Source organism: Medicago truncatula, chromosome 3 (genome assembly GCF_003473485.1).
Source record: "Medicago truncatula cultivar Jemalong A17 chromosome 3, MtrunA17r5.0-ANR, whole genome shotgun sequence".
NCBI lineage: Eukaryota > Viridiplantae > Streptophyta > Magnoliopsida > Fabales > Fabaceae > Medicago > Medicago truncatula.
The window spans coordinates 37678421-37693452 of NC_053044.1; the positions used below are offsets into that span (position 1 = coordinate 37678421).

At 33.6% G+C, this 15032-nt stretch overlaps 1 protein-coding gene across 1 annotated transcript in view; it reads left to right on the top strand.

Moving 5' to 3' along the window:
- Positions 1-13128, top strand: part of LOC25489506 (callose synthase 10) — a 36252-nt gene extending 23124 nt beyond the window's left edge. The window contains exons 35-51 of the mRNA XM_024779751.2: positions 435-549; positions 2822-2941; positions 4398-4513; positions 4614-4697; positions 6071-6183; positions 6873-6925; positions 7011-7187; positions 7284-7331; positions 7864-8022; positions 9499-9612; positions 9726-9814; positions 9921-10079; positions 10461-10563; positions 11141-11260; positions 11464-11514; positions 11684-11866; positions 12604-13128. Of these exons, the coding sequence (XP_024635519.1) occupies positions 435-549; positions 2822-2941; positions 4398-4513; positions 4614-4697; positions 6071-6183; positions 6873-6925; positions 7011-7187; positions 7284-7331; positions 7864-8022; positions 9499-9612; positions 9726-9814; positions 9921-10079; positions 10461-10563; positions 11141-11260; positions 11464-11514; positions 11684-11866; positions 12604-12840 (2041 nt within the window). The 3' untranslated portion in view covers positions 12841-13128. The remainder of the gene's footprint in view (positions 1-434; positions 550-2821; positions 2942-4397; positions 4514-4613; positions 4698-6070; positions 6184-6872; positions 6926-7010; positions 7188-7283; positions 7332-7863; positions 8023-9498; positions 9613-9725; positions 9815-9920; positions 10080-10460; positions 10564-11140; positions 11261-11463; positions 11515-11683; positions 11867-12603) is intronic.
- Positions 13129-15032: the final 1904 nt, after the last annotated feature.

Here is a 15032-nt window from a genome sequence, read left to right on the forward strand (position 1 = left end):
AATTGCATCAGAGTTGTCCAAAACCGTTGCATAGTCAGTTGCAGTTCTATTGGGAATCTAAAACCTCATCAATAACCTTTCATAGTGGAGCGCATTCGATAAACTCCTTTTTTTTTAGGAAATCATTTCCTATCAGTATCCATCTTGTGGTGTTCACTGCAAACATTGTGGTTGTTACTTTGTTTGTTTTAAAAATTTTGTGATGTAAATTCTGTTATAACTTGAGAGGGTGTTGAAGCCATCTCATCCGTGGCATTTTAGATTACAAAATGTGACTCTGATACATATTTTAAAGTGAAGCCCCTATTGCTGAATTATCTCAATCAAATTTTATTTCATGGTTTTATCTGCCTTTAGAAAGCATAATTTCTTTGTTATTGTTTGATTTTTTAAAAATATTCTAACTGACATCAAATTTTTGTCTTTGTTATCAGGAATGAGGGTCTCCGAGTTGCTTTTATTCATGTTGATGAAAGTACAACTGATTCAACCACCCCACGGGTGTTTTACTCAAAGCTTGTCAAAGCCGATATAAACGGAAAGGATCAGGTAGTAAAAAGCTTCTACTAATGCCATTTTTCACTCATCATGCATTCACTTGCTAGTGGCATTACTATGTGTTTTTTATGTTATATGTTTGCGTCACGGTCTATGAAGCACGGACATCGACACAGATAATAATTTGAGAAAATGACATATTTCAGTGTAATCGTAGGTGTCGTGTGCTTCATAGGTCATGGTTTAAAATATTTGTTGAACTTGTGCAACTCCTCATTTGGCTTGGATGATGCACTAATTTTTTTTTCCCATTTATAAGATTAGCATATTAATAATATTGGTAACTACTTTTATGCCTAAAATTTGATGAATTTGTCTGCATTTTTTTAGAATATGAGAGAGATCTAAAGTTTCATTCTATGAATATTCTGTGAATTGATTTTCCTCAACGGTAACAGAAAAGAGTACAGCAGTGTATATAGTTTTCTAATCCTACACTTCCTAAGGGGTTAAGGCACACCCCTTGTTGTAACTAACTCTGACAGAGTTTCCAGCTAGCATAGATTCTGAATAACAAACGGAAGAAAGAATAACTTAGAGCAGAAATTAAATTAAAGAATATCCATGCACATAAACGACAAATGCAACTCACAGATATATAAGGATTTGGATAGAGCCAACTCCTTAGGGCTGTGTTTCGGAACCATTGGTTTAGACTTGTACTAAGGTAATAACCGGATGTAGTGCGAGACGAGAAAAGAGAATTATTACAGTTATGTGTTGACTCACACCAAAATTGAGAACCCATGGGTTACAGGAAGCTGACTGAGATATGCAGGCAAATGAATTACCAGTTTGTACAATCAAAATAGCAGATACGGAGAAGCTGACAATACTCTACCCACCGTAGAAAATCTTCGTGAGTAGCCAGAGAACCATAGGGGCTTGGGGAGGATCAGTGTACTGATGTGTAGGACGACCATGTACTTTCCAATATCGATCAATAGTATGTCATACAATACAATGATGATAACGCTCACACTTAGGATGAGGTTTGCAGGTGGATGGCTGTCCTTTAGATTTAAAAACAACCATAATCAGTAAGCAAAAGACCACAGACGGTGCTTTGGAACTGTTAGAGAAAATGCGTCCGAACGCGTGTAACCGTGGCTTGAAAAGATCCGGAACCAAAAGAGGAAGGCAAAGTCTAACGAAGAAAGATTAGGCCTGAAACGATGTAAGACACACCGTCATGTAAATTTCTGATCGAGAGAAAATGAAAGAGAGAAACGAGTGTCCCTGAATTGTGCAATTGTTCTTATGAGCTTTAAGTTCATCAACTCCAAGTTATAGTATATACAGAAGTCCCGAGACTCAGTAACTGACTGCTAACTACCCCTAACAGAGTACATAACAGTAGTTTGAATCCTATATATACAAGAGAAAGTACATAAGCTCAGCAATATCCTATTCATCAGACACTACAAAACCAAAACATACATGAACTCGTTTAACACTTGAATGATCCTGGCTTGTTGGAAAAAGAAAACACTTGAATGATCCTACACAAAAATCTCCTTTGAGATTACTGAAGTTAGTTTAAATCCTAGATAAAAGAATTTTCACCACGCTTTGTATCCATGCACTTTTGTTATAATTTAAGATAATTTAGGTCCTGTTTTGTTTAAGAAATCATTTTCGGTTTGCATTTGTTCTGTTTCTAAACATTTGTCCAAGAAAACTGTGAAAGTAGTCACCTAGAACAATTATTGTTTGTTGTTTATAACCTCTCTTTGGCATACTACGCATGATTATTTCTAGGGCTTTTACCTCTAACTCACTGATATGCATCCTTTTTTTTTAAAATAATTTTTGTGTTCACTTTTTCTCCTCCTTTAGTTACTTTGATTAAGATACATTATCTTAATAAAAAAAAAAATTTATTCAAAGAGATTTATTGTTGATTGTTTGCTTACCTCTTAGGCCTCGATGTCTCGATTCCTTTTTTTAGTCTAAGTTATACAAGTATGTTATTAATTTATTTCTTGATATTAGCGTATGTGTAGCAAATGTCTTGTAATTCCTAAACTCTTTCTTTCATCTTGCTTTATATTTTAAGTTGCAATGCTGTCTTTTGTTCTTGGATTGGATGCTTTGTAAATCATTATTGAAATATAAATCATTGTGCTATTTTGGGACATTATATTCTTACTTTTAGGATTACTAAGTTGTCATAAAAACATTGTTGATCAATTACACTTTTTTCCCTTAAATGTTGTGTTCTTTTCCTTGACGTGATCTTTATGCCTTTCTTGCACAAAAGGAAATATATTCTATCAAACTTCCTGGGGATCCAAAGCTTGGTGAAGGAAAGCCTGAGAACCAAAATCATGCGATAATATTCACCCGTGGTGATGCACTTCAAACTATTGATATGAATCAGGTCAGGACATTGTCTCATGGATATTTGCTCATTCTGTCTCTTCAACATTTATGTATTTTCATTTTTATATTTTTAATTTTCAAGTTGGCCTGCCCCACACCGTTTTTAGCGGGCTGTGTCTAAACAGGGCAGGCCGGCTGCATTGACATCCCTATATAGTACTGCAACAATGAACATATTAAAACTATTATTAGAGTTTCACATTGAGTAGAGATGTGGCCTATGTAGTGCTTAAAAGGCTTATCCTGCATCTGTTTTAAGGTCAAGATCTTTGTTATTGAGCCCACATTTGTCCATGCTCCAAATGTTCAGTCCTGTGCTTGAGGGGTGGTGTTGAGATCTCTGTTATTCCACCAGCATCACCCCACTCTTCATATATCGAGTCCTGAGCTCGAGGAGTGTGTTGAGAGACACAAATGACTAGATATATGGCCTAGGTAGTGCTTATAAGACTTGGGTAGTCCTCACTGTACAAGTTGGTTTTGGGGGGTTGTGTTGGGCCCCATAGCCGAAGTCTAGAAATAGAAATATCAATGAAAGAAAAGAAGGTTTTCTCAATCCTAGTCTGTCATGTTATGAATATGTTTCGCTATGCCTTCTCTCTTTATCTGTTTTAATATTGCACTGTTGCATCTTGTGATAGCTGGGGTTTCCACCGTAAATTACAAAAGCTTAATTAACTATGTAAGATCTGGTTATGTTTTTTCATATTCAAGCTTTATGCAATCATGATGTTGAACAAGTTACTAAATTATGAGGTGCCCATGGATAATTAAAAGTTGAAACCTTTTCACAATTACTTTTATTTGAATCTAGTACTTCTATTTACTACTTTTATTTGAATCTAGTACTTCTATTTATTCAGACCAAAATAGATGGTTTAGTTAGTCACTTTCACATTATATGTTGCAGTCACGCTCTTTAGCAGATTATATCTTATTGTACTTCACCCAAATTCTCTATTTTTGCTTTTATATGCAAATATTACTTCTCCTGTTGTATAATCTTAGGATTTAGTTGAGTCCTAACTCAATCCTAAAAGCTATCTGAAGAGACGAGATTTATTTAAGCCTTATAAAGACTACTTTGGTCATATATCTCATGAATGTGGCATCTCAAAACACAGTCCTCACGCCATACGTTTGAAACTGAAGCATGGACAAAAACAGGTGGCCCAATAACAGATCTAGGGAAGGCTTTGTTATCTTTTAGAAATGAGAATCTTACAACCCTCTGAAGGACTACTTGGCCATATCTCTAGTAAATGCAGTTTCTCAGGCATCACTTACTGATCTTGGATAATATTTGGTTTGCTAGTCTATGTTAGGTGTTCGGGACTAATGATATTTAATGGATAATAAATATTTCGTATTCCATCAAATATATGTTTGTAAATGAAATAGTAACTGCAAACAGTTTTACTAGACATATTTATTGGATACATTTTGTTTTCCAGGACAATTATCTTGAGGAGGCAATGAAAATGAGAAATCTTCTTGAGGAGTTTCATGCGAAACACGGCCTTCGCCCTCCGAGCATTCTTGGAGTCAGGGAACATGTTTTTACTGGAAGGTATGGCATTCACCCTTTATAAATTCAATAAATGAAGTTACAGTATTGGGATTTAGCTCCCCCTCATTCGCTTACGTATTGCATGCTGATACTTCTGCAGTGTCTCATCCTTGGCTTGGTTCATGTCCAATCAAGAAACTAGCTTTGTAACCTTGGCCCAACGCGTTTTAGCAAATCCTCTGAAGTAAGTTGTGTTTTTTTTTTGTGTTTAGTGCCGATGGTGTGTACATTTAAACAATAATTGAAGTGATTGGTTAAGTCATAAATTTGTTTGTTTTATTATTTTTACTACACCCTCTAATCTTACGATGGTGCTGGTCTATCAGCAAACATGTTTCATGGGTGATTATTTTTGTGTCAATTGACGTGTGTGCTGATTCCACTGGGTGGGAAAAAGCTATATCGGCAAGCCTCAAACACTTTCAATACGTGTTTGATTTATTTTCAGAAATCCAATTTATATTTGACTATTCAAAGCCGACATAAGTAAAGATAACATTAATATACCAACAGGGATTGGGTCTAGTGGAAGGGGCTACGCTCCCACAAAGTGGCGAACCACGGTTCAAATCCCGAATGGAACGAGTATCCATATTTAGTGCCTAACATGCCTCAAATAGAATTCCCTTCAATCTTAGATTAAAAAGATTTTAGAGCTTTATCTAGATGATTTCAATTGACGTGTGTGCTGATTCCACTGGGTGGGAAAAAGCTATATCGGCAAGCCTCAAACACTTTCAATACGTGTTTGATTTATTTTCAGAAATCCAATTTATATTTGACTATTCAAAGCCGACATAAGTAAAGATAACATTAATATACCAACAGGGATTGGGTCTAGTGGAAGGGGCTACACTCCCACAAAGTGGCGAACCACGGTTCAAATCCCGAATGGAACGAGTATCCATATTTAGTGCCTAACATGCCTCAAATAGAATTCCCTTCAATCTTAGATTAAAAAGATTTTAGAGCTTTATCTAGATGATTTCAAATGGAGTCTTTAGCTTTCTAGCAACTATAATATCTGTTACATATAGACCCCGGATCTAGATGCTCGACATGGTACTTGAAAATATCTATAGATGAACAAGAGAGAATACAGTTTGGTTGAGGTGCTCAAACATACACATGTCCTGCATCATTTTATCATACTGTAGGTATCTTGAATTATAAAATAAATCACACAAGAGGTTCATTTTAAATCTTTGATGATTGTTCTGTAAGAAAATTTGCATTACTATTTATTTTTTGTTTTAGAAATTCTAGACAACATTTATTAATATTTTGTCAATTGTACCCTTATTCTCACGTGAATAAATGCACATAATTAACGAGAGAGAGAGAGAGAGAGAGAGAGAATTTTTAATAATAGATAATTGAATATACGGACTTTAATTGAATTTCTTAATTTGTAGGTTACTTAATCGTGTGTTACTTAATCTTGAAACTTGATCCGTTTTTAATTTTATACTCTTGCAGACAATGCTAATTAGAGCTTTTATTAATTTGGATTGTCATACTTACCGACATTTTGTTTGTTGGGAAAAAATCTTGCAGAGTTCGCATGCACTATGGGCACCCAGATGTATTTGACAGAATATTTCACATAACTCGTGGAGGGATTAGTAAAGCTTCACGTGTTATTAATATTAGTGAAGATATATATGCTGGTGAGTAAAGAATCGTCTCTGTAATCCATATTTATTTATGGATATTTTCTTGCTGGTTAGTTGTACAGCAGAATAAATAGTGTAACCAAGAGTATTAATCTGCAGTTTTTAGCTGGCAGCAGTTAGTACAGCTTTCAAATACTCCCTCCGTCCCAAATTATAAGCAAAAAAAAGCCCACTTTCTTTGTCCCAGATTATAAGCAAAAAAGACCAACTTTTATCATTTTTAATTATGTTGTTTCAAAAAATTATCTTTTCCAAAGGAAAATTAAATGCAAAGTGCATTCAGTTTGCTCTCTCTTTCATTTTCTCAATAACCAATAACCAATGAAAATTGTTTTTACATCTTCCTATAAAACTTATTTCATGGGTAAGACAAGAAACTATGTTGCAAACTACTATGTTTTAGTTTTCTTAATAAGTGTGATTTTTTTTTTTTGCTTATAATATGGGACGGAGGGAGTAGTTCTTAGTTAAGCCTTTCTGACAAGAATGTGGTGTAAGATAGAAAATGACTGATCATTATACTATTTTCAGGAGATAGATTTTATAAACCACATCGTCTAAAATTTGTACTATAAAATTCACTAGGATTGGGGCTTGTCTATTCTCGCCATCTGTCTAGGACCATGATTGTGCAATTTTTTACGATTAATCTTGTGAAATTGAGAAATAAATACATTGTGCAGGCTTCAACTCTACGTTGCGGCTTGGAAATGTCACACACCATGAATACATTCAGGTTGACTATTCAACTACACCATGGATACTTTCTTGTTTAAGCTCCATGTAATTTTTCAGTTGTTAATTGCTTTTACTTTCTTTAGGTTGGAAAAGGAAGGGATGTTGGTTTAAACCAGATTGCCCTCTTTGAAGGGAAAGTAGCAGGTGGTAATGGAGAGCAAGTGCTTAGCAGGGATATTTACAGGCTTGGACAACTGTTTGATTTCTTTAGAATGCTTTCTTTCTACTTCACGACTGTTGGTTATTATGTTTGTACCATGGTATAGTTCTTAAGCTCTCATTTCTTTCTTGGAAAACGTGGTGATGTTGACCATTTTTAGTTGTCCATTAACCTTTTCTTATTTCTTACAATGCAGATGACAGTCCTCACCGTATATATATTCCTATATGGAAGAGCATATCTGGTAAATTGTTTTGTTTGATTATCTGCTATGTTTCACCACTTTTTTCTGACTCTGAGTGGACTATTGTTTTCTTATTGTAGCTTATTTACAAAGGATATAATATCTTCCTAGTTATTGTAGTTATTCTTTCCTTTTACAACAATTTTTTGTTCAGCCCTCAATTAGAACTTTAGGAAGTTGAATTGAAACTACATTGGAGAGTGTTATTAATTTCCGTTTCTCCCTTGATAAGTAATGCTCAAGATTTTTAACATGTATTACTTTAAGCATGCACTGGCTTGTATGATAGGGGTCTTATTGCAAATATGGGACATTTCTCATTTAGTCACATTGTCAGTTTCATGAAACGTGATAGTTAGGTGACTAGTTTTTTTTTTTTCCATTGGGTTTACATATTGTATCCAGAGTCGTGTTGCATGCATGATTTCTAAAGGAAAATATTTTTGTTGAAAAATTCAGATATTTCCAAATCCATATTCTTTGGACTTTCATGATCTTGGTACCATTTTTTTGATGATCTGCTTTCTCTCAGGCGTTTTCTGGTCTTGATGAAGCTGTCTCAGAAAAGGCAAAACTATTGGGTAACACAGCACTTGATGCAGCCTTGAATGCACAATTTTTGGTGCAGATTGGTGTTTTTACTGCAGTACCAATGATAATGGGTTTTATACTTGAGTTAGGATTGCTGAAGGTTAGTCCATGTTGTCAGAGGCATTTTTTTTTTTTTTAATTAATCTCCGAATCTTGATTGGTTTCTCACTTTAATTGGTTTTGTTTTATTAGTATTAATACTACCAGAAAGACGGACACTAATGTGCCCGTCTGTTCGCTTTTCTATTATGCTTAATTGTATATCCATTTTACTGCATTTGGTTACTTATAACTTTTCAGGCTTATACCACAATCATATATAATTTTGGCAATTAAGATCAAAATAAGCTCCCTTTTACAGGGCCTGATATTGTTACTATTATAGTGGGTTGTTCATATAGTAGTGGATTTAACTGGTTTCTTTAATTAAAAGATTTAAAAAATATTATTAAAAGAATTTTTTTTATAAATACAATAGTTTAAATGAAGGTTGTGCTTAGAAGAAATAGTATTACACTAAAACTAAGTATTCCCTTTATATATAGGTATAGATAAAAATAAGAATATTAAATGTTAAGGTATTGCAAAACATTATTACCTACCCAGGAAGCCTGGATAGTTAAAAGATGCTAAAGTATCTATTTGGCCCATATTTGATACAGCTATGCATATGATATGTCCAAATATGTATTCATCATTTATTTACTTTTTTTTTTTTCAAGAAAAAATATCGGATACAGTTTTGACATGGCTTCATTATTCCTAAATATGTTTGGATATGGCTAGAATGCCAGCCAAACATCAAAACCATAACACAATAAGAACATCATTAAAATAATAAAACTTGACAAAGAAGATGGTGAGAGAAGAATAATGCGATGCTACGGGAAGGACGAAGGTGCACAAGAAGAATAAATGAAGAAATCGTGGAGAAAGATGAGACGGAAGAAAAAAACGAAGATGACGGAAGAAGAAAACGCGGCCAGGAAGAAAAAATTGACAGGCGGTAGCTAGCTTTTTTTGTACGTTGTTAATATTGTTTATGGGGAGGTTCGGGTTGTCTAATAAGCTGCGTCCTGGGCTTGTTTAATAAGTCCATTTGTTGCTTTCTCCAAACCAATAACAATTTAAATGTTTAAAATTTGCGCTTATAATAAAGAAATTTAAAAAATGCAACAAAAAAAAAAAAAAAACTCAATTGCGGTTTACAACTTAGTATCATGGAGTAAAATGGAAATACAGTACCACTGCGCCACAATGTTTCTTATGCTAGATGGGATTACTTTTGTAGTTAAAAGCAAAAAAAAGTGATTCCTTATTCATAAAAAAAAAAAAGAATCAGTTCTGGATCTATGTAAGCTTTTTTTTAGACAAAAAATTTTTGTTTAATATATTTATCCGTACCCATATCCTGAATTTTAAAATTTTCCTACATGTATAAATTATATTCAGTTTCGTACTTTCACCCATCCTTCCTTTTTTCTTTCCTCCTTAATCCCAATCCTATATCTTCAACCTAGATATTCAGTTCTTTGTGGCCTTAAATATTGTCTATATTCTGTGAAAATGTTTGCAGGCTGTTTTCAGTTTCATCACAATGCAACTTCAGTTGTGTTCTGTCTTCTTCACATTCTCTTTGGGAACTAAAACTCATTATTTTGGGCGTACTGTTCTCCACGGAGGTGCCAAAGTATGTCTATTTTATTATTTTATTTTTTTTGAAGGAATTATTATTAGTATTATTATTATTATTATTATGTTCTGCTAAAAAAAACCTTTAATATGTTTGACGTTTCACCATAGTACCGAGCAACTGGTAGAGGGTTCGTTGTCCGTCACATAAAATTTGCTGAAAATTATAGACTATATTCTCGAAGCCACTTCGTCAAAGCGTGAGTCAAATTTATAGTTTATTTATAATTTATTTTATTTTTGTTTTGGCTAATGTTGAAAGAAATCCAGTTACATTGATGATATTATATCTGTGTAATGCAACAGGCTTGAAGTCGCCCTGCTTCTTATAGTTTACATTGCGTATGGATTTGCACAGGGAGGTGCTGTGACATATGTTTTGCTAACTCTTAGCAGTTGGTTCCTTGTCATTTCTTGGCTTTTTGCACCATACATTTTCAACCCTTCTGGTTTCGAGTGGCAAAAGTAAGTTGCTCGGTGTTTTAATTACTTGGTGCTATAAATAATGTAAATACGGTAATTAATTATAGTTGTTCAGTCACACAGAAATATACTTAATAATAAGGTAACATTAATTTTTTATCTATTGTGATTCAATATTTTAGAACAAGGTAGGCTTTGAGCTAGTTTATTTATGGGTATTAAATTAAATGGACAACAGGGGACGAAGCTCAAAGTCCAAAATAAGTTTGTGCAGGGGACACTAGTTTGGCCAAATGCCTTGACATTTGGTTTTCGATCCATTAGTAAATTTGATCCATTTTTCATTGTTTTGAGAGATGTTGAATTCATTATAACTTATTTTATGTGAGCAAGTGTGTAAGTTTATGATGAATTCTCACACAGGACTGTGGAAGATTTTGATGATTGGACAAGTTGGCTCCTTTACAAAGGAGGAGTAGGAGTGAAAGGAGAAAATAGTTGGGAGTCTTGGTGGCTGGAAGAACAGGTAACATTAATGTTTCACTTGATTGTTTGTGTAATTTTCTGGTCAAGATACATCATTGCTCTTTTTTGCTGTTAACCCTCCGGTTCCTTGGGGAAGGGGCCCTAGTGATCCAGAGTTCGGCCGGGAGGTAAGTAAATCCTGGCCAAGAATTGTTCCACACAGGAATCGAATCGAGTTCTCCCAAACGATTCGTCCTTTGGTGGAGCTCATTAACTACTTGAGCCCCGATCACTTGGTTTTTATCAATAATATTCCAATCTAAAAATCCCATAACTTCAACAACATGGACCCGTTTAGTTTTTGACTTTTGATAACTATAGGTGTGAACCCAAGGTATGCTTGTGCTCATATAGGTGTGAACCCAAGGTATACTTGAGCTCATATACTTTTATCTTGGTTACAGAGGTGCTTACGAAACATATCCAAGAAACCGTGCATCCTTTTTTTGATGGATATAGTCACACATTTTATAAATAACAAAAACTAAATACTAATAACCCAATCAACATCTATATTCTATAGCCTTCATATTGATGCTTCCTCTATTAGTATCTAATGACAATTACTCTTTCTGTAGATGCATATCCAAACTTTGAGGGGTCGTATCTTTGAGACGATTTTGAGTGCAAGGTTCTTCTTGTTTCAATATGGTGTTGTGTATAAGCTACATCTTACTGGAGATGATACATCACTTGCGGTAAACATTTCGTCTCGCTCTATGTATTTGATACTTATCATGTATAGTCCTAACAAAAAAACATAATACAAAATTACTGCTTTGGCTCTGTAAATTATACATCATACTCGTGTGAAATGGCTTGGGGCTTCTTTAATATTTCATTAACACAGTACATACTCAATTCTTTAGTTTATAGGTTCTGACTATTTTCTGTTCTGTAGATATATGGATTCTCGTGGGTTGTATTGGTTGGATTTGTCTTGATATTTAAGGTTTGATTTTTTCCTGATAATTTTATATATTTTTTTTGTATTTTCTCTTTTATGTAAAGCATTTTTTCCGTTTATTTACTTCCATCATCAGCTATCTTAATTATTTTTCCCCTTTAAGCTTTTTGACACCACCTGTTCATTAGGTTTATGATATTTCTTTGCTTTGCAGATCTTTACTTACAGCCCAAAAAAATCGGCCGATTTTCAGCTTGTGTTAAGATTTTTACAGGGAGTTGTATCTATAGGCCTTGTTGCAGCTGTGTGTCTTGTTGTTGCTTTTACTCCACTTTCAATACCTGACCTTTTCGCGAGCATCCTTGCTTTTATCCCTACTGGATGGGGAATATTATCTGTAAGTTTGACATTTCGTTTATTTTTGCGCGGGTTTTCTCGATTTGAATCTATCTGGAGATCATGTCAGACAGCATGTAGCACATAGCAAATAATCATCAGCAAGCAAGTTTCCTAGTTTTTTTGGAACCTCTGAATCACGGTCTGTTGAGAATTGTCCTGCATTATATACCAGTTCATTTGTCAAGGAAAATAAGTGTGCACCATAGAAATTTCCTTCGGCAATACATTATTTATAGAGCCTTTTGATAAAGTATGTTGCTCTAAGGGATGGTATTATCATATCTTCCCGGTTAACTTAGAGAATAAAAATGCTATGGCTATAATGACTTGTTTTCTAGATGTCTAAAAAGATAAAATAAGTTGATAAATTATACATACTCTTTAATATTTGGATTGGCCTTAACTCTACCCGACAAAACCGGTTTTTAAAGTGAGGAAGGCCTCTCACTTATAAACATATTTTCAAGTCATATCTCATCTGATATGAGACTGTCAAAACATCCCCCCACACCTAGGACTCCACGTGCGTTATCGAGTTGGTTGATAGACACTCTTTAGACCATATCTCTTTCAACATGGGGCTCTCAACGAGTATATGTAGAATCATTGTACTGTTTCTGCCATTTGTCTGAATAGAGTTGGTTTATGTAAAACCAACTCTTTTTATTGAATGTCAATGCTGGCACTTGAAATTACCACTTGGATCATTTTATATAATTTTGTACTCTTTTGCAGTTGGCAATTACATGGAAGGGTATTATGAAGAGTCTTGGCCTCTGGGAATCTGTCCGTGAGTTTGCTAGAATGTATGATGCTGGAATGGGTATGATTATTTTTTCACCAATAGCATTTTTATCATGGTTTCCGTTCATTTCCACTTTCCAGTCTCGGCTTCTATTTAATCAAGCCTTCAGCCGTGGTCTTGAAATCTCCCTCATCCTTTCTGGAAACAAAGCTAACGTTGAGACATAAATCTCCCTCTTGTAAATGAGGTGTATATTTTTTGTAGTATAGTGCTAACGTGCTTGTACATTTAATGTAAAAGAGAAACAAAGATTCTTTTTTTTAAATAGGTATGTTGGTTTCGCATGGCTTAGCAGTTCAGTTCCGCCATTTTGTATTTTGTATTGATTATATTGTGGTCATGGTTACCTTCAACGATAGTGATACATGCGAGTCATACCCTCGATTCAATACAACTTTTGTATATCTATATTTAACATTTTTTTATACAAATGTTGCCTAAACTTATTTATTTAATTATAATCATCTTGAATCTAAACAAATAAATCATCTTGAATCTCAAATTTTATGATTTTTTTTTTTTTGTATTCAATAAAATGGACATAAATTTCATCTTGAATCTAAAAAATAAATCATCTTGAATCTCAAATTTTATGTTGTATTGAAGTAACTGCTGATGTTTTAAATGTAATTTTGTATTAATTTTGATTTTGTAATTATATTTGTTTTTTTAAGAGGGTAATTTTATGTTTTTTTTATTAAATATATAATTATGAGTTAAATCGAAACAATATATTTTTAGATGGTTTTTTACTTCAACAAAATTGTCACAGGGATAGCCAAGTGAGATCTTGCTTATAATACTTAAGTTCAGTTTCTTTTGGACACAAAATTTAGTATAAGTATTAACTTTATGTAAAAGCAATTTATTCCCTTTTAATCGAATTCAAATTTGAAAAGTTAGAACGAATTAAAAATAATCAAACTCTTTTTTGAGAGGAAAAATGATCAAACTTGGAAATCACATTTGTGAAAGAATAATTTGTTATAACGATTACATGTATCCAAGTGTGACAGGTCCTTATGCGTTCAAGCATGAATCCAATTTGTTATATAAACTCTTTTTGTAGGTTTAAAATGTTGCATACAATTTAAGAATTTTACTAATATACTGTAATAGTACTCAATTGAATTGGATCCCCCGATTGAATTTTGCATTTTGCAGATTATGTAAGCCTTGTTCTTTAAAACAGTGAATTTTCATCATACTTCAATGTGATAAAAATAATATTTTGTCAAAAAAAATAAATAATAATTTGTTCTTATAATGCAAGTTCCTCCATAGGAGATGATTTAAATCTTTTTAGTTTGTTCCCAACAATCAATTGGTTCAGGTGGAGATTTGGGTCCCTTAAACAAATGGTAGATGATTTGATCCATGACTCTAGCATATGGAAAGAATATGGAGAACTTCGACGAAGATTAGTCACGGCTAAACGGATGTGAAGCTTCATGACAAAAATATTGTAGCCCATAAAAAAAAAAACAAATTAACGTTCTAGCGGTGTTACTTCACCTTTTAATGCCTGTACCGATTATTGCTTGAAATAAGAGGAACATCCAAACGTTGTACCTTTAAAACCAATTAGGTTAGAAGGTGTGACTGTAAGTTAACATATGCACGTTCATTACTTGAAATAAGAGGAACATGGTATCTAGGCATTAATCGTATGATCTTGGCTATTTAAGTTTATGGTATCTATATGGTCTGGACTTACTAAGAAAATTTAGTTGGATCTCTGTACTTGTTTATATGTTTATCTTTTGTCACCGTTCTTTGTTATGTTTATTCGATTTTATTTTTCTCAATCTGTACTTGAATCTAACACTGAATTTGAAAAGCTGAAAAAGAAATTAAAATTCATAGCCACCCCTTACTGAAAAACTGAGATATATACCTTGCTTGACAAACTGCAGTTTTCAGTTGGGTGATTAGCCTATTACACATTTTAAAACCTACCAAGAGTACATAAGGATATCAAACTCCTGGGATATTGGTCTCATACCAAAGTATAAATTCTCTCCATTTTTCAAAAGAAATTGAAAGACATTTTCTTTTTGGTAAAGAAAATAAAAGACTTTATCACTGTAGTTTAAGATTTATAAAGACACGTTTTAAGAACTTGTGGCAAAATTAGACTTTCATGTATCCATGACAATGATAATAAAACTAATCATTTTGAGAAACAAAGATGATACCTACTCCTTATACCATTTGTTCCGTAAGTTTGATATCAGTGCTTCAAGGAAGTTTGGAGGTTTAAGATCCCTCTTTTGCAACAGTGCTATAGCTATTGACTTGGTGGTTTTCGTTGACTATAGCTACAGTGCTATAAGCTTAAGCAACTTAAGTAAAAGAA